This window comes from Vipera berus (genome assembly GCF_964194415.1).
Source record: "Vipera berus genome assembly, chromosome: 1".
Classification (NCBI taxonomy): Eukaryota; Metazoa; Chordata; class Lepidosauria; order Squamata; family Viperidae; genus Vipera; species Vipera berus.
In genome coordinates, this window is record NC_138202.1 from 160,682,597 (window position 1) to 160,710,442 (window position 27,846).

General features: G+C 42.5%; 1 protein-coding gene across 6 annotated transcripts in view; it reads right to left on the reverse strand.

Moving 5' to 3' along the window:
• The window catches only part of WIPF1 (WAS/WASL interacting protein family member 1), a 74,001-nt gene that overhangs the window by 16,866 nt on the left and 29,289 nt on the right, over positions 1-27,846 (reverse strand). For 5 of the 6 annotated variants that reach the window (XM_081313964.1, XM_081313959.1, XM_081313963.1 and 2 more), the window contains 4 exons: positions 15,639-15,726; positions 6,366-6,495; positions 4,405-4,569; positions 1-702 (listed from right to left, as the gene is read on the reverse strand). The exon at positions 1-702 is cut by the window's left edge and continues 66 nt beyond it. In XM_081313964.1, the coding sequence (XP_081170090.1) occupies positions 1-702; positions 4,405-4,569; positions 6,366-6,495; positions 15,639-15,689 (1,048 nt within the window). In that variant the 5' untranslated portion in view covers positions 15,690-15,726. Of the gene's footprint in view, positions 703-4,404; positions 4,570-6,365; positions 6,496-15,638; positions 15,727-23,722; positions 23,950-27,846 lie in introns of those variants that run through there. The other variant, XM_081313961.1, reaches the window with a different exon arrangement.

The window sequence follows — 27,846 nt, forward strand, 5'->3', positions numbered from 1 at the left end:
CAGAACGGTTGGAGCCAGGCAGACTCGGCGGTTGAGAAGAGCCTAGCGATATGTTCCTTTGAGGAAGGCGCGGCATCTCATCATTTCCACCGGATGGCGGTGGAAGTGGAGGTGGGCCTGGCCGACTTGGGGGAAGAGGAGGAGGAACCTGAGATACTGCAGGTGGCCGTGGTGTGGAAGGAATTGGTGGCTTGTGGTTTTGGGGCGGGGGAGGTGGCAGGGAAGCCTCCCTGCCAAAAGAGGGCCTGTTTCCAGTTGGAGGTAATGGCGGAGGTGTCTTATCTTCTGTTGGCCTACCTGGTACTGGAGGGAGAGGAGGCCGGTTTGAGAAGGGAGAAGGAGTAACTGGTGATGATTGCCGAATGGATCCTCCGGACCCTAGATTTCTATTCCCTGGGAAAGGTGGAGGGGTCAGCCCTAAGCTTGCTTGTCTGCTGGCCCCGGGCACTGAGGGTGGGCCCCTGCTGTACAGACTGGATGGAACAGGTCTTGGAGTATTTGGCACAGGAGGAGCACCTGTGTCTGGCCTGGAGCCACCGTCAGGTCTTGAGGGAGGCATTCGGTTTCTCTGTGGCTCTGAAGCTGGAGCTCTTAGTCCAGAAGGGCCCGGAAATCTGCCTACTCCACCTGGAGGCGAAAAAGGCTTTGCAGATGTTGCTCGCCCTCCTGGTGGAAACACTGGAGCTTTGTTTCCTGCAGAGTCTAAAAATAGAAAGCAGTTAGGTGCATGTACAGACGTGTGTAAAGGGGGAAAGAAATTATATCTGGAGGATTTTGTTTGGGCCAATAGTAGATGCTTGTAGAAAAGGTGAAAACATGAATCAACAGCTCCTTCCTCTAATAGGTAAAGGTAAAGGTTCCCCCACACATGCGTGCTAGTCGTTTCCGACTCTAGGGGGCGGTGCTCATCTCTGTTTCAAAGCCGAAGAGCCAGCGCTTGTCCAAGGACGTTTCCGTGGTCATGTGGCCAGCATGACTAGACGCCAAAGGCGCACGGAATGCTGTTACCTTCCCACTGTAGTGGTCCCTCTTTTTCTACTTGCATTTTTACGTGCTTTCGAACTGCTAGGTTGGCAGGAGCTGGGATGAGTAACAGGCGCTCACTCTGCTACACGGCACTCGGGATTTGACCCGCCAAACTGCCGACCTTCTGATCGACAAGCTCAGTGTCCTAACCCACTGAGCCACCACGCCCCCATATATATATATGTGTGTGTGTGTGTGTGTGTGTGTGTGTGTGTGTGTGTGTGTGTTAAATGTTCGTTAAGCATTCACAGTACTCTTGCTTGGTCCCAGACATGGGTCAAATCTTATTTCCTGTTTCAGCCTAGCCCAAGGCCATCTACAGGCAGTAGCCACAGCAGTGGCAGCTCATATTTGTGTATTTTTTTTTTTGGCTTGCTTACAAAAAAATAATAAAAAAATAAAAAATTTACACACACACACACACACTTATTTGTTCTCATCAGTCAGCCATACCCTTCTGAGATTCAAACCTGGGCTGACTGCATCTTAAGCAGTTGTTTTAACCCCTAGGCTACAGGCTCTCTCTCTCTCTTTGTTAGCTGAGAAGCAAGGGAGATATGTGTTAAATGTTTGTTAAGTATTTAGAATGCACTTGCTTAGGTCCCAAACATGGGACAAATCTTATTTCCTGTTTCAGCCTAACCCAAGGCCATCTACAGGCAGTAGATGGGTATGGCTGACTGATGAGAACAAATAAGTTTGAAATGATCATATTTGTCTCCTTTTATTCTTTGTTAGCAAGCCAAAACATTTACACAAATATGAGCTGCCACTGCTGTGGCTACTGCCTGTAGATGGCCTTGGGTTAGGCTGAAACAGGAAATAAAATTTGTCCCATGTTTGGGACCTAAGCAAGTGCATTCTAAATACTTAACAAACATTTAACAACATACACACACACACACACACACACACACACACACACACATATATTAGAGGAAGGAGCTGTTGATTCATGTTTTTATATATGCATATGCCAACAGACAACCTTCCTCACTCAGGCACTTCTGAATGAACTGTAATTCCAATATTCCTCAGCCCAAAAGCCATTGTGGATGATTGGAGTTGTAACATGTCCAACATGTCTGGAAGTCGTCAGGTTGGAAAAGCTGATTTGCAGCCAAGAACGGCTAACACAAGACAGCTGACAGAGAGAAGAAATATATAACTGTTTTTAGGAAGCTTGTAATATATAGGAGTTTTCACTTGATATTTGAAGTAGCCTCCATTTATTTCAACGTTATTACCCTGTCTACGTTAATTTCAGTAAGTATAATTAGATCTGCTTTGTAGCTCTTGAAAAGTTCTACGTTCAGTAGAATATAAAACGGGAGGGAAGGGCAAGGGCATTTCTTGACTATTCCTGAATTTCCTGAAGGGGAAAAGGCAACCTCTCAAAGAAACTCTGGCATGTTAAGTGCTATGAGATTAAAAGGAAGTTCTATAAAAAGTCGCTTTGCCATAAGAGATAATACTGGCTTTGAACAACTGTTACATCACCACTTGTTGAAAGTACACTTTAGGTATTTTAACAGTGCTACTTCATTCATATGCTTTCAAACAAAGAAGGTCCAATTCTGCCTTCCTGTAAACTCCCTGGCTTATATTCTCTGGCCAAGAAATGTATTCAAGTGTCAGGAAAACAATAAATCATGCGGTACAATGCATATTGCATTTCAGAAATTTGTCCACTGATTTATTTGTTTATTTTTGCCATCTTGGAATTTTATACTGCTATTATGAAAAGCTGTTGGACTTTTAAAAAAGAAAATTGGTGAATAAGCATCTAAACTAACTAAAATAAACACATCACTCTTCTTAGGGCGTACTATTCCAAAGTTTGATACCAGCACAATAAAAACAATTAAATAAAAGACAGCCTAATAGCAGGTTACTACTAACTTTAACGATTTCCTGACTGGGTTCACATCTCATACTAAACCATAATTTAACCAATGGGTTCAACTGCACATACATTAAGTCATAAATTAAGATTTACACACAACATGCTAAATCCAAATCAAACCAGCATTATGGTTTGGTGTGATATGCAAATCCAACTAATATACTTTATTAATCCAACTCATTAAACAAGTCAGTGCAGCCTGGGAAATACACTATTATCAAGCTGAACTGATGGATTTTGGGTTGCTGGATAAATTGGACAAGTCACTTAACCAAGTTCACAGAATTATTGTGTAGATAAAACAGAAAAATCTCATGGCCAGCATCTTGAACTTTGCAAAACAGGATATAAATTATTGATGAATAAAATAAATAGGCAGAAGCAACTGAATGCAATGGAGCAACAAAATACAGTTCTCTAGATAAGGAAGAGGCAGGGGGAAAAAAAGCAATGGTGAATCCTAAAGATCCTGGCTTAATATCCTTTCCACACAACTGAGTTAAAAAGTGCTTTCTATCTACCCTGGAGTCAAGCAGAAAACTATACTGGCATAACACAGGCTGTTCCCATCGCCAATCCCTATTCCAACTCTGCCACCTCTATTTCTAGTCCCACAATTTTTCTCCCTGATAATGGGCAATAAAACCTAACAGATTTCATGCAATCTGAAGTTGACTTTGAATAATGTCAGCACAAATGGCGAGCCTTAAACCCCCCTCCTTTGGACTTATTATGTTAAGACTTAGCTCTCTACAGTAGGAATGGGTGTGGCATTTGAAGACCTGAAGGGTTAGGTTAGGGACAGATTGTCATAGAGGAAGTCCATCTTGCTAAGAGTCAATAATGACTTAATGCCACATAATCATTTAAGTGTGTATGTATTGGGGGCGGGGAATACTACATAACAGCTATAGATGGTTTAAGCTTGCCATTAACGGTTTGGAAATAAAAGTGAAGGCAGCACCATGGGAACCCTGCAGAGAAACAAATGACTTCAGGGCATGTTTAGACTGTGGTTAGGTGCAAGTGGGGACATGCCTAAGTCGTGAATAATGAGTCAACATTTTTTTTAAAAAAAGGATTTATGTGTTTCCATACTTCTACGCTTGATAAAGAAAGCAATTTGTGCCAAGAACATCTAGGGTGGGGTAACAGATCAAGGTTCAGCTTCAGGTGCACAAGATCTATTAACAACTGTATAACTCAATATAGGCATTACAATGGACAAAGACTCTTGTGGCACTTTGAGTCGAACCTGTGGGGTTTTTCGGCTTGGAAAAGGTGTGAGGCCCCTTCCTTGTCATGCCTGCAGCACTCAGGAAGTTAGCTAAGTATCTTGCCTGAGAGAAACCACTGTTCATTTGTGATAGGAGAAGAATGTTTCCTTGAGTTTTTGTCTTCACTGATTTAATAATAGTAAGTACAGTCAGTCCAAGGTACTGTGTTTCTAGGAATGCACACGTCATCCTTACCATTATCTCTGTTTGTAGATCTAAGTTTCGGCATCCCTGCCTGAAACAATCCTCCTAAGCCGGGTGGTCCACCGCCAACATAACTATTACCGCTGTTACAGCTGCCACCGCCACCACTGGAGAAACCAGAGCTGCCACCTCCGCCACCGCCTGGCCCTTTGGGTTCTGCAAAGAGAGGGAAGTTGAAGGGCTCTTAAGCCATGATTCTGAATCCACAAATACTTTGCTGGCTATTTATATCTGGCTTAAATTCAATAATAACCAGTCTGTCCCTAAACAGAAAATTGCTTTAGATTCTACCACTGGAGTTTTGATATCATAACCGTATTAATTAAGAATTTTAATTAGCAGAAGTGTAGTTTAGTGTCCAGCAATTACTTTATTTAAGTCGGTGATGCTAACTCACCAAATCAACCTCTCCCCCTCTGGTCCTTTGCCGCTGTGTGTTGGACTTCAGTTCTCATAATGTTCAGCTAGTAGCACGATCTTTCATCATGAGTGCTGGAAATCGTGTAAACTGAAGTCCTTGGAATGGCTACATACAGATCGTTATGAATAAAATCTCCCCACAACCTCAGATAAAGGTTTGGCATTTCTAGGTAAGAGGAAATCTAAGAAGGGAAACAGAATTCCTTGGATTCTGTCTTAGAATAAATTACCGCTGTAAAAGTTAGGAAATTCTGTTTTATGTCAGCTTTAGATTTAGAATTACCTCAGACGTAATTCAAACAAATTAATATGTTTCAAGGATGATGATAATGATAATGGTAGTAATAATACTAGAAAAATTCCCATATTTTTACGAGGGCTCTTTGGGATTGAGAAATCCAACATCTTGTGGTCTGCTGGGAGCATTTTCTCCTTTTTATTTACATGGCTGTTTTTCTGATATGAACAACTGGGTAGCTTACCTGTTTCACTACGAAATGTTTGCATTATGAATATTTAAAATTTAAAGGCTATTTTTTCTTCTTCTTTTAATGAAATGTTTATTCTGTTTCTCTCTGGTGAGATTGGTCTGCCCTCCAAGGACAGAGGAATGGTTGACACCTTTAATTAGAAGTAGAAACTGAGGAGGTTACTATATAAATTATATCATGTTTGATATTTTAATTGCTAGAAAGGCAGAACAGAGACTGGTTCTGAGAAAACCGAAAACCATATTTCTCTCATATATCATTGGAGCGTTGTGAATGCACAGTGCAGGCTCAGATTCTCATAGCTATTCTAGGTATCTCCATCCATATCTTCTTGAGGGAGAAATGCTTTATTTGTCATTGAGGGCACAATATTTTTGTTCATTTTTAAAACCAAAGCCGAAGCTGCTGAATGTTGAGGCTGAGAAATGAAGGCTTTTACATTGTTCTTCAGAGCTCAGATTAGAGTTTGTAATTTTCAAGGAAAAAAGGAAATATGAGAAATATCTGATCTGAAGACGATTATATTTCTGAAGGAACAGATCACAAGGTTAAGGTGGAATTAGAACTTTGTTGTTTGGTTCCCTTTGATTTTTTTAAATTCGCTGACTATTTTCTTGTTCTGTGTAAATTCTGTAATTGAGTGTATTTCAGAGTTTTATATATATTTCTGCAGGACGAATATTCTCTTTTTAGAGTCCTTATGACTTGCATAAGAAGTTCCTCTCTAACTCTTTTTTTTTAAAAAAAATCATCAACATTAGGGGAGAGAACACCAGCTGACACATCCCTGGTAGACAGATGGTAACAGAGGCAACTACTAAGAGACTCTTCCAAAGCAGGAAGCAGAGGAAGGTTCAAGATCTCCAGAGTTCAGGCTCACAGACGCAGCTACTCCACTAGAACAGTGTTTCTCAACCTTGGTAACTTTAAGATATGTGGACTCCCAGAATTGGCTGGCTGGGGAATTCTGGGAGTTGAAGTCCACACATCTTCAAGCTGCCAAGATTGAGAAACATTGCATGACTAGAAGGATATACTTACTATCAAGAACTGGGGCGCTCCTATCATTGGTCACAGCCTTCTTCAGCCTTTTCCCTTTGGTAATGTCTGACAATAAAGCATTTCGTCCTGCCTGCTCTGTTTTGTTCCAACTGGGCTTGTCTGTGTTTGCCTGCAAAGTAAAAATACAAAATATTAGAACGAGGACAGAAGCACTTAAATCAGAATATTTCTTCCTGAAATCAGCACGTTTTCTCGCATCAGAGCTTCATGATTTCCTATTGAGCTTTATTGTTTGCACGTGAATGAAGCATTTAGGTGGATCAGATTTACACCCATCAAATGACAACTCGGCAAGATCTGGATTAAATGGATACAGTAACTCCCAAATTCTGATAGATTTCAACAGGGTTACCTAGTGGTACCTACTCTCCATCAGCACAGTCTGGGTTTGGAGAACATACATCATGTTGAAAAATGATTTCTAGCATCTTGGCCTTTATTTATTTTAGGAAGAAATCTTTAAAACTATTATCTCTTTCCACAAATCCATGTACTCTTGAATTATATTTACTATTATAAAATAGTGCCAATTTAAATCTAAAGACATATTTGAGACAAGCTTAACTCTAGAATGACCTCATGCCGTTTTTCTTGGTAGCAAGTAATACAGAAAAATTTTGGCAAGCCCCATTCCAAAAAATACAGTGTTGAAAATCTTTTTATTTTCCCCTGTTTGAATAGCTTATCATCACATAGCTAAATGGTCACTTCAGAATGAATGTTTGGTGTGAGGTTTGTCAAACAATGTGTGTATGTGTGTGCCCACACACACGCATGTGTATATGAAAAGGGGTATGAAGAGGGGTTGCACTGGTAATTTATTTCAAAGACAGCATTTCAAAAAGAGAAATTGGTAAAGTAATCGTTTGTTGGGGGGGAAAAAGGATGACTATACAGTAAGGATAAAGAAAAAATGCTATTTAAGGATTCCTTCCATTAGATACTTTTTAGCATCATATTTGATAGGGCATCATCTGATTGGAATGGGACAACTCGTCACAGTCAACTCATCACAGGCAATTCGCCACAGGACAACTCGCCATGGCCAACTCACCGCAGAACAATTCAACAATTCAATTTAATTGTTTAAAATAATTTAAACACATTATTTTAATTTTTGTCATTTACACTTCATTTTGTCTCTCCTTTGGCAGCCTTTCTTTAATTATTATATTCCACCATTTCTTTGATATTAGTGTAACTCTTGTTCCACGGCAAGTTGCCCGTAGTGAATTGGCCACGAAGAATTGTCCCGTGGCGAGTTGGCTATGGAGAGTTGTCCTAGACCTGCATCTGATGGCGGGATCAATGGCAACGCCAGTGTGGGGATAAGCTAAGCTTGGCACCAGCCTTCAACATACTCAGCCTGGGACAATGATTACACACACCAAATTTTTGCCTTTCAGAAGGTTACAGAGAAGTATGTGGATATGAGAAAGTTGCATTGTACGCAGCAAAAACATTACAAAAATGAATAGGCTTGAATATTTTGCATAAATATGTAGATGAATGTAGACTGGCATAAACTGAAAGTTTAACCAATGGCTCAACCCTGAGTAGTGTGAAAGACAAGGCTGAGATTGTATAATGGCTAAATGTATACTCATGCTCATGGTGATAACTGTGAATTGGGAACATGGATATATAACCATTTTATATGGAGACGATGCTGTGTAAGTGATTAAGAACTCGAGTGATTAGCAGCAAATATTAAATAGAGCCTATGAAGCAAAGAAGAAATGATGTGTGTGTGTGTGTCTAAAAACGAACGTACTAAAGACCAAGCCAGTTATCTTTCACCATAAAAAATGGCAAAAGAAAGTCATGTTGGAAATGAATTAATGACATCCTCAGAAAGGGAGAGGTGAGAAAAACAATAGCAAAAGATAATACATGAAGTGGTACAGGGACATGGTGGAAGGAAAGACAGAAATATGTGGAGCGATATAATGAAATGTATTGGTATAAACTTGATTTAATTAGATTTTCTTTTTTTTAATATCATGCCTTCAAGTTGCTTGGCTTATTATTTCTTACTCTTTTTCTGTGCTTTGGTGGATAGGATAACGTTGCTTGTCCAGAACGGGGATACCTCTAGACCAGTGACCCCCAACATTTTGGGCACTAGGGACTGGTTCCATGGAGAGGTTTTTCTGTGGATTGGAGGGGATGTGGTTTCGCGTGCTGCCTGCATTCCGCGGATGGGACTTTACTTGTTTGTGCACCCTGGTTTCTGGCATGCTGTGGACGGGTTGGGGACACCTGCTCTAGACTGATCAGTATTTATGAATGAGAAGCTCAGCTAATTAACTAACTCTGGAAATTTATTTTGCTGAAGTAAATGCATGTAGCATAAATGGCAGATATATGGGCCTCTAAAGATGCAATTGGTTATAAGAAGGGCAGCTATATAAATGTTATAAACAAACTAACTAATGAACAAGAAAGTAGTAAAAAAGTTGAATAAGCCCAGCCGTGTTATTCATCCATCTCTGGATGTCCAGGGACTTAAATTAAAGCAGATATTCAAATTCTAATATAAATAAGTCTATGAGGAAAATATACTTTTTAAAAAATTGCTAATTTGGAAAGACATGTTTGCACAGTCTTATTTTCAATAAGCTAACACTTTTAGATTAGTGGATAATCTCATAGGATTTCCTGGCTTTATTTGTAGAGGAGCAAAATTGTTGATTACAGTAGTTTTTATTAAAACCCCTTGAAGATTTTTCATCTGCCAGTTCAAACAGATGCATAGCTATTTCCAATTTTACAAAGTTGCAACCTCTGTTTAAAATCTGCTGCGTGCTGCTAGAAAAATCTAAACTATATTTTCTTAACAGAAATACCAGCCTATAATAGAATTTATTGAAAATATTTGCAAGAGTAAGATGAAACAGCTTAAATTTTCTCAAATGTCTTAAAAGCTGACTCGTGTTTGTTCAAAATTTAAGTAAAGAAGTATATTTTACCCCCTACCACAATCTCCCATTCCCAGTGTAAATCTTGCACAATGTTCTTGAACTTTGTTATTGTTAAAGTTATTCTATAATAACTTTGTAATTATAGAAATTAAATTTCTATAATATTTACATGAGAGCAGTGTTCCAATATCTCAGGGGTTGCCACAACGAAGAGGGAGTCAACCTAATTCTCCAAAGCACCTGAAGGCAGGACAAGAAGCAACGGATGGAAACTAATCAAGGAGAGAAGCAAACTAGAACTAATTTCCTGTCAGAACAATTAGAAATTTCTGACAGAAATTTCCTGTCAGAACAATTAACCAGTGGAACAACTTGCCCCCAAAAGTTGTGGATGCTCCAGCACTGGAGGTTTTTGAGATTGAACAACCATTTGTTTGAAATGGTATAGGACCTTGTCTGTGCAGGGGGTTGAACTAGAACTAGAGTCCTTTCCAACTCTATCATTCTGTCATTCAGTTACATTAAATTGAAGATGAAGATTAAACAGAAAAGCTCTCATCTGCCTCATTTACTATATTCTCAGTGAACGCAAGAACCCTGCCATTTTAAATTATTTGGGGGGAAAACTAGTATTCTGTTCAGAAATGTACACCGCTGAACTTCTTTTCAACACTTTGTAGGCATTAAAATAATGTGAAGAGTAGGGAGTGAAAAGTTTTAAAATTGGAACTTGGGTATGTTCAGATTCATTAATATTTAAACTGAAATCTGGGTTACACTCTGAAGTTTTCTGTTTCTTATTAATCATAATGAGTTCTTTAAATTAGAAGACTATGATGAATGTTTAATGTCCAGACCATAAACCATGATTAGAGGCATATTTCATTAAACATAATGGTTTATTTAAATTGGGAGACTATGATGAAAGCTTAATGTCCAGACTATAAATCATGATCAGAGGCATGTTTCTGATTCTGATCTGGAGGGCAAAATATTAGGGATAATTTTGTGACTTACAAATGGCTGTCTAGGTTCACATGTCATAGTAAGTTATTACGTTGGATTTGCAAACATGGTGCCTCAGCACATCCATCTGGTCATGGATGCCTGCCTCGCTAGATGCAAATACAGGTGTCTCTTGGTTAATGACCGTACCTGAGATTGCGAAATTCATCACAAAGTGATGCAGACATAAAGTACAACATCACAAGACATGCCGACTTAAAACAATTCCAGTTGTGGTCATTAAGCATGACATCAAGTAGTTGCCGTTTGGGTCCTCCTGCCAGCTTTCTGACTGACTTTGCTTGCAGGAAGCTAGCAATGAATGCCACAAATGGTGATTACGTGATTGTGGGCGCCATGACTGTTGTAAATGTGAGCCAGTTGCCACCCAAATTGAATTCCCAATTTTGAGAAGTCACATAAGTCATAATAAGTCATTGGTGATACGTCTCCTCGTTCAGTACTATTGTACGTTTGAACAATCTCTGAACAAATGGTCATTAATCAAGTACTCACCGTGCCTCAAAAGCAAATAGGTGCTTCAGAACTTTCAGCAGTGGGTACATAGTACCTTTCTGCAACTCCTAAATCAAAAATGGCTTTTCTCAGGATTATGCTGCAGCTATAGAAGGTACCCACCCCATCCTACCAAAAACCGCAGCTGTCTTCAAGAATTGCACTCAGGTGCTATGTGAACAATACCACATTCTACAAAGCAATTTTTGTCTGCCTTTGAATCTAAAGTGCTGCCCGCACACACACACACACACACACACACACACACACACACACATCAGTTCTAGCATCCTCATTATTTTTGAGAATGATTCTGGCTCTGGGCCGCCATAAACTTTATTTCTTAGAAAATAATAATGGATAGCCGCAGCCCAGTTTTTGTTCTGTTTGCCTGGGGAAAAAAAAGTTAAGCAGTCAGTAGCATCCTATGGTAGAAGGGAGATAGGAGTGTCCAGTTGCATTTGCTAATATACTGTTACTGTGCCACTGATTACATGCCTTGGTATTGTCCATTTCGTAAATCAGTAATCCTTCCCCTTAGAAACCGTTTACCTGCTCTGAAGATTTTAAACATGCCCACCAGACAGAAAAGGTTATGGATGCCTGACTGAATACATTCCACAAACCTAGCCAATTGTTTAATAAGTTCAGCAAAACATGCTTAAGCAAATCATAGTATCTTGTTTCATGGATAAACAGATTAATGAGAATGGAGAAGCTGTCGGTGAATTTGGTGAACATGTTCACTCCTCCAAAACATGCTCTAGAACACAGGTCGGCATCCCGCGGCTCCGGAGCCGCATGCGGCTCTTTCAGCCATCTGCTGCGGCTCCCAGTCCTCCCGGCATTTGCAGTCCCCCCCCAAAAAAAGTGGGACTAAAAAAGTTCAATCAATCAATTCAAACTTCTCACGGAAAAAAAAACTAGCAAAGTTAGAATTGATTGGTTGAACTTCTTTGGTTTCTGGGACTGCCCACAAACCTCCTTTCTTCTTTGGACTCCACATGGCGGCAGCGGAGGAGGAGGACTGCTGGAAAGGTGAGTGGGCCGTTTTTCTGTATGCTGTGCCTTCCTCTTTCTGCTGCAAAAGAGTGGGGTGGGGAGGGACTTGGGTGAGTCGGCAGCAGCCCTTTTCCCACCTGCTGCGCCTTCCTCGGGCTCCCCTGCTGCGAAAACGTTGCTGCCATCTCTCATTGAGAGAATGGGGCAGCGGAGGCTTGCAGAACGGCGGATCCAGCCTCTGCCGGCAGCGGAGGCTTGCAAAACGGTGGATCGAGCCTCTGCCGGCGGTGGAGGCTTCCAAAACGGCGGATCAAGCCTCTGCTGGCGTTGGAGGCTTCCAAAACGGCGGATCGAGCCTCTGCCGGCGGCGGAGGCTTACAGAACGGCAGATCGAGCCACTGCCAGCGGCAGAGGCTTCCAAAACGGCGGATCCAGCCTCTGCCGGCAGCGGAGGCTTGCAAAACGGTGGATCGAGCCTCTGCCGGCGGTGGAGGCTTCCAAAACGGCGGATCAAGCCTCTGCCGGCGGTGGAGGCTTCCAAAACGGCGGATCGAGCCTCTGCCGGCGGCGGAGGCTTACAGAACGGCAGATCGAGCCACTGCCAGCGGCAGAGGCTTCCAAAACAGCGGATCCAGCCTCTGCTGGCAGCGGAGGCTTGCAAAACGGTGGATCGAGCCTCTGCCGGTGGCGGAGGCTTACAGAGAGGAGAGTGGCGGACTGCGCCTCTGTCGAGGTAGCGAGAGCGCTTTGGGGAAGCCTCGCATGGCCAGCGGGAGGGGAAAACTCTGTGCCGCCCGTCGCTCCCTCCTCCTCTCCCGGCAGCTTCGAGGGTTCCCAACCGGGGCCTGCTCAGAACGTGCGCGCGGGCTTCCCCTCCACCGCCCCTCAGCAAGATGTGCCCCAGCGAGCTTCTCCCGCGCCTGCTTTGCCTCTCTGCGGCTTGCCTCAGCCCGGCCGGCAGGCTCTTCCTCATTGGAGAGCCTGAGTTTTCCTACAAGCAGTCCAACTGCAAGCCCATCCCCGCCATGCTGCTGCTGTGCCACGGGATTGAGGACCCCACTATGTGGCTGCCCAACCTGCTGGGCCATGAGACAGTGCAGGAGGTTTTGGAACAGGCGAGTGGCAGGCCCGCTGGTGCAGAAGTAGTGCCACCCGGACACGCTTGCAGAATGGCAGATTGAGCCTCTGCCAGCGGCAGAGGCTTGCAGAGCGCGGATCCAGCCTCTGCCACTGGCAGAGGCTCGATCCGCTGTTTTGGAAGCCTCCGCCGCCGGCAGAGGCTCAATCCGCTGTTTTGGAAGCCTCCGCCACCGGCAGAGGCTTGATCCGCTGTTTTGGAAGCCTCCACCGCCGGCAGTGGCTCGATCCGCTGTTTTGGAAGCCTCCGCCGCCGGCAGAGGCTCGATCCGCCGTTTTGGAAGCCTCCACCGCCGGCAGTGGCTCGATCTGCCGTTCTGCAAGCCTCCGCTGCCCCATTCTCTCAATGAGAGATGGCAGCAACGTTTTCGCAGCAGGGGAGCCCGAGGAAGGCGCAGCAGGTGGGAAAAGGGCTGCTGCCGACTCACCCACGTCCCTCCCCACCCCACTCTTTTGCAGCAGAAAGAGGAAGGCACAGCATACAGAAAAACGGCCCACTCACCTTTCCAGCAGTCCTCTTCTTTGGACTCCACATGGCGGCAGCGGAGGAGGAGGAGGACTGCTGGAAAGGTGAGTGGGCCGTTTTTCGATCTGCCGTTTTGCAAGCCTCTGCCGCTGGCAGAGGCTCGATCCGCCGTTTTGCAAGCCGCCGGCAGAGGCTGGATCCGCTGTTCTGCAAGCCTCCGCCGCTGGCAGAGGCTCGATCTGCCGTTTTGCAAGCCTCCACCGCCGACAGAGGCTCGATCTGCCGTTTTGCAAGCCTCCGCTGCCGGCAGAGGCGCGATCCGCCGTTTTGCAAGCCGCCGGCAGAGGCTCAATCCGCTGTTTTGCAAGCCTCCGCCGCCCCATTCTCTCAATGGGAGGCTTGCTTCGGCTGCTTTTCTTTTGGCAGAGCCATCCATACTGGAGGTGGATGGGGGCAGGGCTGGTGCACGTTTTGCCTTGTTTTGCACATGCGTGTGTGTGCATGCCTGCACGCGCACATTTTGCGGCTCCCACTTTTGTGTGTGTGTGACGGAACCGGTTCTGAGTGGCTCTTTTCCTTTTTCCGGTTGCCGACCCCTGCTCTAGAAGTTTAGCGGGTACTTTAAACACAGGTTCAGAGAGACATGGAACTTACTACAGAGATGCTGAATCCAAGTCTATCTCTATGGGAAGCTGTTCCATATCTCCACTTGCATAGCTGCCTCTTTGTTACCTTCCATAAATGTAGCATGATTTTAACTAACTTGAGAGTAGTCGGGGATATTTTTGATTCTTTCCCAAAACAAATGCCAGTTGAGTGCCTTTCATATACATTCATCCTGTGTATGATTTATTTTAATCATCACATGGCTGAGCAGGTCTGCTTAGCCAGGATTTTTCCTCAATAAAGTTTTGTTGATGCAGCTTAGTAGCTTGGTTTGCATAACACATTAGATCCAAACATACAAAACATACCATGTCTTGATGTATGCACCAGGTTAGGAGTCACCGAAGGTCATAGTAGTATAGTCTTTTTTTAATTGTATCTTTTATCAGCATATCCTGATACATAAAACCACAATAGAAGGCCTAGCTAAGTTCAACAACAAGCTCCCTGAGAATAGCTGGGCTGAGAGAGTGTGAGAGAGAAACCACAACTGTCCCAAAGTCACCAAATCAGCTTCAATGGAAGCTCCCCTGCTCCCTGCTTCCAAATGTGAACCACAACCCCACACTGTCTCACTGAACATCAGGACAACTCAGGACAGCAAACCTTTTTCTGGCTGGACTGGGATCCCAAGAGGCACCTGGTATGTATGATAGTTTAAAACCTTAATAGGGTTATTTTATTTATCTTAGCAAGTTTTTAGAACATACTCCAAAAAAAAGCAAGAACAAAACCCCCAAAAGGGAACTATATAAAAAACAGCAAGAAGCAACGAACTGAACAAACACCAACACCAATAAAAAGAGTAACTCTCTATCATCAATCTATCATTCATCTGTCTGTCTGTCTGTCTGTCTGTCTGTCTGTCTGTCTGTCTATCTATCTATCTATCTATCTATCTATCTATCTATCTATCTATCTATCTATCTATCTATCTATCTATCTATCTATCTATCTATCTCCAGGGCTTTTTTTGCAATAGAACACCCAGAACGGAGTTATGGTACCTTTTTTTGGATGGAACCTTATAGGGTAGGCAAGGCGGGTTGTATGGCATGTGAGTTCCAGCACTTTTTTTTCTTCTTCAAAAAAAGCACCGTCTATATATCTATATCTATATCATCTATATCTACATCATCTATATCTATACCCAGGGCTTTTTTTCTCATAGAACGCCCAGAACGGAGTTCCGGCACCTTTTTTGGATGGAACCTTGTAGGGTAGGCAAAGCGGGTTGTTTGACATGTGCGAGTTCCGGCACCTTTTTCTTTTACAAAAAAAGCACTGTCTATACCTCTACCTACCTACCTACCTACCTACCTACCTACCTACCTACCTACCTACCTACCTACCTATCTATCTATCTATCTATCTATCTATCTATCTATCTATCTATCTATCTATCTATCTATCTATCTATCTATCTATCTATCTTCTAGCCTAGACATGCTTTATTTTCACAGGACAAGCTAGGATGATCAAGCTGGTCTCTCTCTTCCACTGAAATTTTATTATTATTTTTAAATTGAAACTTACCTGCGAAAACGTTGGGGGAGGTGGCGGAGCTGGAGGAGGCGGAACTGGCATCTTCTAGACGTCAATTTCACCTTTGTTGCAACGAAACCTATTGGGGGGGGGAACAAATAACCTATATGGTTAGAAACGGAGACATATTTGGTCTAGTGGTTAAAGTACCAGGCTAGAAAGCAGGCGAGTGTGAGTTCTAGTCCCACCTTAAGTATGAGACCCGGCTGGGCGACCTTGCGCCAGTCACTCTCTCTCAGCCCAGCCCATTTCACAGGGTTGTTGTAGGAAAAATAGGAGGCGGAAGGAGTATCAGGTATGTTTTCCGCCTTGTGTTATTTGTAAAAATAATAAAGGTGGGATAAAAAGATCAATCAATCAATAAAATGTTATTGATGGGCAAATATTACAACCTCCCCGCTTTCTCCATTAGAATTTATAATAAATTTATGGTTTTAGAGAGGAAAAGATCTGGCTTGACTAAAAATCCAGTCAATCTATTTTGGTTTTTAACTCAAAGAAATAGGATGTTATGGAACAGAGAAAGGAAGATAAGATAAAGGCACAGTCATCTTTGCATGTCAGCGTTTCAAGGAGCAAGTTTCTAGGTTATCTGTCCTATTTGGACCAAGTTATCTGCTATGGCATTGCTGGGGAGAGATTTAGATAAAAAAAATCTGCATTTAGCTATGATGCTCATGAAGGTCAGTCTCAAATTCTCAGTCTAATCTACTTTACAAGTTTCCCATAAAAGATAAAATTCAGAAAAGGGAACTCAATCATGAGTTGCTTGAGGGAAGGAAAAGATAAGAACAGTCCAAACCCCCTATGTGCTATGGAACCAAGGAAGTAAACCAAAACCAACAAGCTTAAAGGCAATTTTATCCTTTTTATTATTCCACCATCAGTATGCTTAAGAAATGGATGACCCAACTTTTAGCGCTAACAGCTAGAATTACTTACCATGAAAAAAAAGGGCACCTCAGACATGAAAAAGCTTTAGAAAGGAATGAGCTTCTGGGTTGAAGACCCATGAGAGTTCATATTCAACCTTTCATAATAATGTCTTAATGGCGGCGTGTTTTTTGTAATCACTGTTTGACTGCACACATTTTGTGAGGTAGGCAGCATATAAATAATGTTCCAAAAGACCCAGATGCGTCCTCTTGGGGAATGGATGGAATATATATATATATGCATTAAATATTTCCAACACTGAATATTTAGAGACATCCAGGCTATAGTTTATTCCCATCTCTTCCAAAAAAATATTGTAAGTCGCACAGAGAAAGTAAATTTGATCTGGCTGAGGAATTCTGGAAGTTGAAGTCCACAAGTTGTAAAAGGGCCAAGTTTGAAGACCCCTGATCTACATCTTGAAAAGTAGAAGTTTGGTGTGTGGGAGGGTTGTAAATAAAACATGGTCCAGATCAGTGTTTCTGAACCTCAGCAACTTTAAGATTTGTGAACTTCAATTCCCAGAATTCTCCATGCTAGCTAAGGAATTCTGGGAGTTGAAGTCCACACATCTTAAAGATGCTGAGGATCAGACACACTGGTCTAGGTAATATCAAGCATATCATCCTATTCTTTGGGGACTAGCCAAAAGGAACAAGTAAACAAGACTTTCAGTACAACACCTGGGTCTTTTGAACTGTTATTGGGAAGGGGTGGTAAGGGAAAGAAATGAATCATTTTTCTTGGCTGCGTCTTGCAGCTGCTCTATACATTATTCTTATGTCTAATAGCAGCATGGAGTTTTCAGATTGCAAAAAAGTACTTCTCTGAAAGGAAATGAATGATGGTGTTGGTGAAGAATGCCATATATCAACCCTGTCATTCTATTACTAAGATTTAATCAGCAATTTGATCAATACAAAATGTAATATCTAACTCGGATCTGTTCCATATTATCTCTTTCCTAAAGACAATCAACTTAAAAGCTTGATTTACAATATTACAGTGGTTTGCTTTGCAGTCACATTTTTCTCATTCTTATAGTAAAACTTTAACAACACTTCCATCAGTTACCGATAGTATCAGTATTATTTCCAGTATTTTAGCATTATACATTTTGCTATCAATCTTCCCTGTAGAAAAAGTTGTTTTTTCTGCAACCATTTTATGCCTAAATGTGAAAACTGCAAATCTAAAGTTAAATCTGTTTCACTTCCTGTTAATAGAAAAAATAGTCCCTGCAGCAAACCACAATTTTCTTATTTAACTACAAGTTTCAGGGTGTTTTTTCCATAGCTGCAATGGTTTGTTGAATTCATATCCTACAGCCGACAAATCCTGAGAAAATATTTGTAGCCACTCAAATATAATTATTTTTTGTTATACTGAGGTGGTGGCGGTTTATATAAATGCAATAACCAGAAGCATATCAGACTGATTATGCTTAGAATTCCTATGAGGATTAGACAAACCATATTTAACTTTCTTAAAATGCATTTTAAGTGCATAAAGCATTTTAATGTATTTTTAAAATTCATCACGTACCAGTAGCTTTGAGTACAAACTTCGGTAGACCACCCAAATGTTCATTTAGCATTTTGTTTAAATGTAGAAGGTATTTTGAAAACAGAAATGGTGTTAAGCAAAATATAATTTCTATTGACCAAACATCCTGATCTCCCTGGCTTTGACATGCTCTATTTCTCAAATCAGACAATTTATATAAATTATGTCATTAGCTTTAGTTTATTATATGTCACTTATGTGATTACATAATGATGTTAATGTCAATTGATCCGAATAATATACATTCATATTTAACAAACACCACTTCCCTGCTACTGTATATAAAATTTCACTGTATTGTTTTTAGACAGCAATTCACTCTGTGTGTGTGTGTGTGTGTGTGTGTGAGAGAGAGAGAGAGAGAGAGAGAGAGAGAGAGAGAGAGAGAGAGAGAGAGAGAGAGAGAGAGAGAGAGAGAGAGAGAACTACAGTCTTTGACCCTAAAGCTTCCTTTCCTTTGTCTTTGGTTGTTGTAACAACACTGGCAGCAATCTTTAGATATGTAGCATAATTAAAAACATACAATTTGAAAATAATATAATACAATATAATCTGCAGCGCATGCCTTATTAAAAAAAAAAGTTCTCATACCTCTAAAACCCTTTCAACCAGGTGGGCCCAAGACCTATCACAACAGAAATGCAACCTCAGACTTCTATGAAAAATTAGTAAAACAAGAACTAAAGGTAATTTGGCCATTAAGTGAAGCAATTATTAAGTGAAACCATAAGGTGCTTGTGATATTACTTCAGCTTTCCTTTGCTTTACAGACCAGACCTGAAAAGGTCATAATTGCAAAGATCAGTTGTAAAGTTACTTTTTACATCACCACTGTAATTGCAAATGATCATTAAACAAGGCATTTGTTAAACAAGAACTACTTGTATAGGCAGTTTTACAGGTGCAATGATGTTGTACTGAAAATGTTGAATGGCAGCTTAATATATTTAAGACCAAACTTTTCCTCTGAGTTAGGCTAGCTGGATGGCCAACACTCAGATGCCCAAGAGATGACAGCAAAGATTACTCAAACAATTCTTAACTCTGTCACCATTAAGGATTGTATGCATTTTGAAGTAAGGTAAGGTAATTTACAAACATCTTTTTTTCTAGCATACTTATAAATCCCTTTGTAACCAGGACAAGGATCTCTGACCCAGAATTACAGGGTATGTGGATGACAGGCACCCAACAGGCTATTTTAAACCAGTCACTTAAAAAAAAGAAACTTAAATTTAGACAAAAGACAGAAGTGGAGAACTCACTGCAGTTATTCATTTCCTGAATGATTAGCCTCTAAATAGAAAAAGAAGAATATTGGCAAGGATAACAGAAGATTTGGAAGGGGGAAGAGGAGAAATGGGATTAAATCAGTAGTTTAAGACTTAGTATTCTCCTAAAGGCTCCATTTTTTGGTCCCAGGCATAATAAATCGAAAAGCAAATTTGTAGGACCAACTGAAGCTGAGCAGTATTCAAATACTCATACTCAGAAAGAAAGAAAACAATAATACTGAAGTACCAAACTATTTAAAGCAGGGGTCCCCAACCTCCGGTCCGTGGAACAGTACCAGGCCGCAGCATGCCAGCAATCGGGCCGCACAAACAAGCAAAGTCTCATCCCTGGGATGCAGGCAGCACACAAAACCACACACTCCTCAGGCCACAGATAAACCTTTCTCCACGGAACCGGTCCTTGGTGCCCCAAAGGTTAGGGACCTCTGATTTAGAGGGCATAAACACGTATGTTGTCTCTTTAAAAAGGTGGAAATTGATAAAATAAAATAAGCAATTAAAAAAAAACAGGAAAAGATGGGTTGGGAAATGCATTTTTGAAAATTAGGATATGCTGGAGATATGATGATTTAGGACAGGGTCAAAAAAGGCAACATGGGGCAATGCACACAGAAACCCATCACAGCTTCAATCATGTGGGCCATGCAGTTAACATGGCCAGCCCTGACTTTGACTGTATAATCCACTTAATGTGCTACAACAGGCAACTTGAAGCCCTCAAAATGTTTTGAGTCACAACATTCACATTACTTGCCATTGGCCCCACAGGCTGGGACTAATAGGAAATAAACTCTTAAGCATCTGGAGAAACCTAGGCTGCCTACACTGGAATTAAACACATCTTTCTTTAAATGCCTTCGGTCATGACATTTACGGTCAGTCTCACTCATATAAAGACATTCACAGACACAGAGGGTTTGTACACTGAACAAAATTATAATGTGATATCTTTAGTTCTGATTTATCACATGTGAATTCAGTCACTATAGTCTGTAAGTCATGGTTTATGGCATAGCATTATTTGGTTTGTTCAATAAACCACAATCAAAATAAATGATGGCTTTGTGTAATGTGTGAAGCCACCCACCTACATGCAATCTGCCTCTCTTTCTCACTCTCTATTCCTAATCTTGCTTTGTGTAAGAGTAATGCATAGGAGAAAGGGAGAATAAAAAGGCAAAAATGTAAAGATACATGTTATATACCCACATACTCCCACATCAACAATTAGAAACAAGGTGTGTAGAAGAAGCAAACAAGCAGGTTATGTATAAAGAAACACTATCCTTTCTTTAATCTCTTGAAATCTTTCCTAAAGAAAGCTGTCTAATGTTGTCATTAATATTATTAGCAGAGAACAAAGTATTACTAAACAACAAGGCTACTACGAGGACTCCTTAGGAGCCGGGGAGCGATGTTGCCTCAAGAGGGAAGAGCGTCGGGCGGGAGCCGGCAGGGCATTCCTGCACACGCGCGCACTCCCCAGCTGCTAAGGAGCAGCCGGGGAGTGCGCGCATGCGCAGGACTGCCCTGCGGGCTCCCGCCAGACGTCAGCCTGCCCTGCTTCCTCCACAGTGAGAGGGGAGGGCGTGCCTTCCCGGGCTCGCTGATTTTCCGGCGTATAAGACGAAAAATCTTGAAAATCATCTCAAAAGTTGGGGGGTCGTCTTATACGCCGGAAAATACGGTAGTTCAGGACTTCATATTTTTAAAGAGAGCATTCATGTCACCGCATCAGATGACTTTCAGATAATCCAGCAGTATCCATTGGTTCCAAATAATTTCTATTGCTGTTCATCAGCCTTACTGTTTCATCCAAGATTTTTTTAAACTTTTTTTTTGGGGGGGGAAGGCAAACATCTCAATGAGATGATACTGAGCATTTGTGGATACGGGTTTGTTTCCCAGTAAATAGCTGTTTGTAAAAGGCCATGCCTATTGTGGTAGTTGTATGAGTAAAATGGGATGTTCTCAATATTTCAAATGTGACGACCTCCTCCCTCTCAAATTTGCTTACCTCTCTCGCCCAAATACAAATATATTAGAAGGTAGGAAAAGGACAAAAATCTAACCCCTCCCTCCACACATGTTCACAATGTTGTTCTGCCAACTAATAAAGTGATATTTGCTGCAAATTAAATAATTTGTGCTTTTCAAAAGGAAAGTATCTTACCTCTCCTTTGGGTACGCAAGTCTTGACTACAAAAATAGGTCAACAATCTAATGGTCATTTATTTACAGAGCTCTTTTGAAGCCCTCTCAGAAACTCCCTCATAGAATAGAATAGAGTAGAGTAGAGTAGAGTAGAATATCTTTATTGTCATTGTGTATCTCACAACGAAATTAAGTGCTGTCCACACAGCACACTACACACAAGTAAAAACCACAAGTAAAATCATACATTGTATACATGCATCCTTCACATTCTATTCACCACTGCACTGCCCCTAATATTGCACCCCAATGTTGCATTATACAATAGTGTTTAATATGGTTACAGCTCTGGGATAAAAACTATTTTTCAGCCTATTTGTCTTTGTTTTTATTATCCTGTACCGTCTGCCAGATGGTAATAGTTAAAAAAAAATAATGTCTGGGATGAGATGATTCTTTGAGAACGTTTGTTGGGGGAGGGGGGAAGAGAGGGCAGCCAATCATCCTCTGGGCATTATCCATTCATTTGCTAACCTCAATCACTGGATTTTGCTTTCCTTTCAATTTCTTGATCCAGGCCTTTTATAAATTAAAGAGAAAGAAGAGAGTGAAAAAAATAATGTTTTTTGAAACATTTTGTAAAGCCAGCACTCTGATTGCTCGTCGCTGCCCCATTTCTCCTGGGATATCCTCCCATTTCTCCATCTTTCACAGCTTTTTTTTTCTCTCTCCTGACTTTAGTTATTCCTGTTGGGATTATCTGTTGCACATTCCTCCTTCCTCTGGTGATCTCCTCTCCAACTCCACTCCCTTCTTTCCCTCAGCCTCTTTGGTGCGCGTCTCCTTTGATGCATGAACAGCATCTCCAATCCACACCGGCACACATACACAAAATGAAACTGCTTTGCCTGACAAATCTCCTTATTAATCTTAGATAAGATAGATGTGTTTGCTTACAGATGTCCTAACTAAACCAAGAACTTTCTAGCTGCCTACGTGACACTTCTTTTATATTTGGCAAGATCAAAATCTAACCTTGAGGGGGTAAAAAATGCAACACTTAATTATGGTTAGGGGGTGATGTGATAGCCATCTCCAAATAGTTGAAGGGCTGTCACAGGCAAGAGGAAGTCTATTTATTTTCCAAAACACCTGAGGACAGGAGAAGAAGCAATGGTTGGAAGCTAGTCAGCGAGAGATCTAACCTGAAACCTAAGGAAAAACTTCCTGAAAATGAGAAAGATTGCTTCCTGGAGTAATGGGTGCTCTGTCGCTGGTGGTTTTCAAGAAAAGATTGGATAACCCATTTGTCTGGGATGGAATAAGGACTCCTATCTTGGGGAGGGGATTCAAGAACGGAATATTGAAGCAGAAGGCTTAAAATGCACTTATTCATGGTTAAAAAAACAACAAAACCACTTCCTAACTCCCCATCCAGACCCTAGGGAAAACACAAACAAAATCTTTAACTCATTCATATACCATATGGCCCTGCTCTTCTATGTTCCCCAACCTTAGATCTCTTTCTACTTCCCTGGAATAGAAGAAGGAAGACAAGGTGCAGCACAACTGCACTTGCAAGATTCTGTTGTTATAAAGGTAAAGGTTCCCCCGCACTTGCGTGCTAGTCGTTTCCGACTCTAGGGGCCGGTGCTCATCTCCGTTTCAAAGCCGAAGAGCCAGCGCTTGTCCGAGGACGTCTCCGTGGTCATGTGGCCGGCATGACTAGACGCCAAAGGTGCATGGAACGCTGTTATAGCCAACCTCAATAAAAGTAGCTTAGCCTTTCTGTTGAGTTGGTTTCCTGGTCTGGTCTATCTAGTAGGGCTGACCTCTTTGTGTCAATAATACACTCAGTTTGATCTCTTGAGTATTCCATCTGGTGATCTCTGTGTAGATAGGTGTTGTTTTGGCTGTTTAGGGACTGTGTTAATAAAACAAAATAATTGGATTGGTGGGAATTGATGTACTCCTCTACTATATTTGTGTTTCCTAACTGTACTATCCAACTTCTTATAATTTCTAACATTGGCATCCAGTTTCTAACCACAAGCAGTGCATCTTGTTTCATGTTCTGTTAATATTTCAGACTGAACTTGTAACTGTATTGTAAAAGTCACCAACCTTCTACATCACTGGTTGCATTATAAACCTGTGTTGTTGTTGTTGTTGTTAGCTGCGAAGTCGTGTCCGACCCATCGCGACCCTATGGACAGCGTTCCTCCAGGCCTTCCTGTCCTCTAACATCTTCTGGAGTCCATTTAAGCTCACGCCTACTGCTTCAGTGACTCCATCCAGCCACCTCATTCTCTGTCGTCCCCTTCTTCTATTGCCCTCAATCTTTCCCAGCATTAGGCTCTTCTCCAGTGAGTCCTTCCTTCTCATCAGGTGGCCAAAGTATTTGAGTTTCAATTTCAGGATCTGGCCTTCTAAAGAGCAGTCAGGATTGATCTCCTCTAGGACTGACCGGTTTGATCGCCTTGCAGTCCAAGGGACTCGCAGGAGTCTTCTCCAGCACCATAGTTCAAAGGCCTCAATTCTTTGGCGCTCAGCCTTTCTTATGGTCCAACTTTCACTGCCATACATTGCAACTGGGAAGACCATAGCCTTGACTATACGCACTTTTGTTGACAGGGTGATGTCTCTGCTTTTTAGTGTGCTGTCTAGATTTGCCATGGCTTTCCTCCCCAGGAGCAAGCGTCTTTTAATTTCTTGGCTACAGTCCCCATCTGCAGTGATCTTGGAGCCCAGGAAAATAAAATCTGTCACTACCTCCATAAACCTGTATAAGTGGTATATTAAAGGATTGTCTTTGAAATTTAATTAACATTAATCAATCACTGATTGTACTGAACCCAAAGACTGTCTTTGCTATATTGTGTCCTACATTATTTCTAAGAGATCTTTGTTTTTCATATCCTGAGTACAGTAATAAACAGAATAAACCTCTGTTGGGAAGTGACCAAATTCCAGAACATTTTAATTTTGTGATTCCTAATCTGTCAATGGGCAGACAATTCATTTCCTCTTTCATTGTGTTGAAATTTCTCATGTTCGTGCTTCTTACATTCCTTTAGACATACTGTACTGACCCCTACCAGAGACTTTAGTGGAGCATCTCATGCTATTCTTGATAAATACTTAAAATGCAGGCAAATTAATAGTAGATAAATTCCCTATTGGCTAGATCACAGGTCGGCAGCCCGCAGCTCCAGAGCCGCATGTGGCTCTTTAAGCCGTCTCCTGCGGCTCCCAGTCGCCCGGTGCGCGCGCACCTCTCCGAACGCGTAGTGGTGTGCACGCACCTCTCCAAACGGAGAGTGGCACCGCCTGTTTGGAGAGGTGCGCGCACACCTCTCTGAACGGGTGTTGGTGCGCGCGCACCTCTCCGAACGGGCAGTGGTGCCGCCCGTTTGGAAAACTGCCACGGCCTGTTTGCAAAGCTACCGCCTTTGGAGGAAGGCGGCAGCCTGCAAACGGGCCGCGGCACCTTTCCAAAAGGGCAGCGCCACCACCTGTTCCGAGAGGTGCGCGCGCACCTCTCCGAACAGGCAGTGATGCCGCCTGTTTGGAAAGCTGCCATGGCCCGTTTGCAAAGCTACCGCCTTTGGAGGAAGGCGGCAGCCTGCAAACGGGCCGCGGCAGCTTTCCAAAAGGGCAACGCCACCGCCTGTTCCGAGAGGTGCGCGCACAGGTCTCCGAATGGGCACTGGCGCCGCCCGTTTGGAAAGCTGCCGCGGCCCGTTTGCAGAGCTGCCGCCTTCCTCCAAAGGCGGCAGCTTTGCAAACGGGACGCGGCAGCTTTCCAAAGCGCCGCCCTTTTGGAAAGCTGCCGCGGCCCGTTTGCAGGCTGCCGACTTCCTCCGAAGGCGGTAGCTTTGCAAATGGGCCGCGGCAGCTTTCCAAACGAGCGGCGCCACCGCCCGTTTGGAGAGGTGCGCACACACCTCTCCAAAGGTTTGGAGAGCTGCGCGCGCACCTCTCAGAACGGGCGGTGGCACTGCCCTTTTGGAAAGCTGACGCGGCCCGTTTTCAAGCTGCTGCCTTCCTCCGAAGGTGGTAGCTTTGCAAACGGGCCGCAGCAGCTTTCCAAACCGGCAGCAGCACGTCTGCAAACGGGTGGTGCCACCGCCCACTTGGGTGGAGGTGCGCACGCACCTCTCCAAAGGTTTGGAGAGCTGCGCGCGCACCTCCCTGAACGGGCGGCGATTTTAAGAAGAGGATAGACAACCATTTGTCTGAAATGGTATAGGATTTCCTGCCTGAGCAGGGGGTTGGACTAGATGACCTCCAAGATCCCTTCTAACTTTTTTTTATTATTATTATTATTATTATTATTATTATTATTATTATTATTATTATTAAAATTAAAATGATTAAAATTAACAAGAGCTAAAAACTCTAGATGTACATATACAGATATAAAGATGCAGACATATAGCTGACCTGAAATGCATACTTTGAATCCTTCTCTCCTTGTATGGTGGTACTCTCTGCACTACGCTTTATGATCTCTGCAGAACCAGAGAGCAGATCTGCAGAATGCCAATTGTGGCAGATGTCTATGGAGCTTGTCAATCATCCAGGTCATGGTTGCCCCAAAGGTGCTTTAAAAATCAAAGATGCGTTGATTTTTCAAGAAAGTCCAGTTGCCTTTTTTAAAGTGCCTTTGGGATGGCAGTTATGGCAAGCAACAGTATAAATGCCATGGACTCTCTTTGCATCTTTTTAAGTCCCAGAGCAAGCATGGTTGCCAATTCAGCCAAGCAGCACAATGTTTGGGAGTTTATGAGAATTCGTCGTGGCCAAAGCACCACAGCCAACTCGCCGCAGGACAACTTGTGGTGGGACAAGAATTACATGAATATCAAAGAAACGGTGGAATAAAATCATTAAAGAAAGGATGCAAAAGGAGGGACAGAATGAAATGTGAATGGTAAAAATTAAAATATTTTTTTATTTATTTTAAAAATTAAACAGAATTGTTACTTTGTCCCGCAGCAAGTTGTCCCATGGCAAGTTGGCCGTGGTGAGTTGTCCTGCAGTGAATTGGCCATGATGAGCTGGCCGTGGTGAATTGGCTGCAGAAAGTTGGCTGTAGCAAGTTGTCCCATTCCGATCTTTGCAACACAGAACCTACTCAGACCCCAGCATATATGCAGTCATAAGCAACAGTTACCGAAATCTGAATTCATATTAACTGTGTAAACCTACTCAACCGCCCACAACCCAGGAAGTATGTAGGTAGATTTCCACTTACATGGAAACACCCCCCCCCCCGCATATTTCACTCATCAGAGGAAGAGTAAAGGCAACCAGCCACATCATTTCACGCTTCTTGGCATGGCCTTGCAAAGGGGAAGTGGTATTTGAACCACCTCTGGAAAACAGTTCTGAAAAGTGTTTTCAGCTGCAAGAGCACTGAATGGTAGATAGAAGAGAGGTAACAGAATGGAAACTTCTATATAATCTGGCCAAAATCACAAAACTGTGTCTCACTTATTTTGGACATGTCATGTGGGGGAATTCACTGGACAAAAGCAATTATGTTTGAAAGAGTTACCAGTAAAAGGAAACCAGGCCATCAAAGAACACGAGGGCTGGACAACATCAAAGCTGACACCAGCCAAAGCATACAACAACTCCAAAGAAGTAGTGCAAGATCGGAAGACGTGGAGAGACCTGGCCCACAGAAACGCCAAAAGCCAGACACGACTCAATGGATGATATCATCATCATCATCATCATCATCATCATCATCATCATCATGAGATTCAAGGTGTTGGTAATGACTTACAAAGCCCTACATGGCATGGGTCCGGATTACCTACGGCAACACCTGCGGCCGGCGTCAACTTCCCTCCGTCCAGTGCGCTCCCACAGAGAGGGCCTCCTCAGGGTGCCTCCGATCAAAGAATGCCGATTGGTGGCCCCCAGGGGGAGGGCGTTCTCTGTGGGCGCGCCAGACCTGTGGAACCGCTTGCCGGTTGAGCTCCGGATGGCCCCCGACCTTCGCTCCTTCCAGCGCGATCTAAAAACTTATTTATTCGAGCAATCTGACCTGGTTTGATGGGTTAGGGTTGGGGTTTTAATATGTCTTTTAATTACTGTTTTATATTCGGGCATAATATTTGTTTTTTAACTTTTGTATTTCATTTCTATATTTATTGCCCTGAGTCCTTCGGGAGAAGGGCGGTATAAAAATATAATAAATAAATAAATAAAATCATCACCATCATCATATCTGG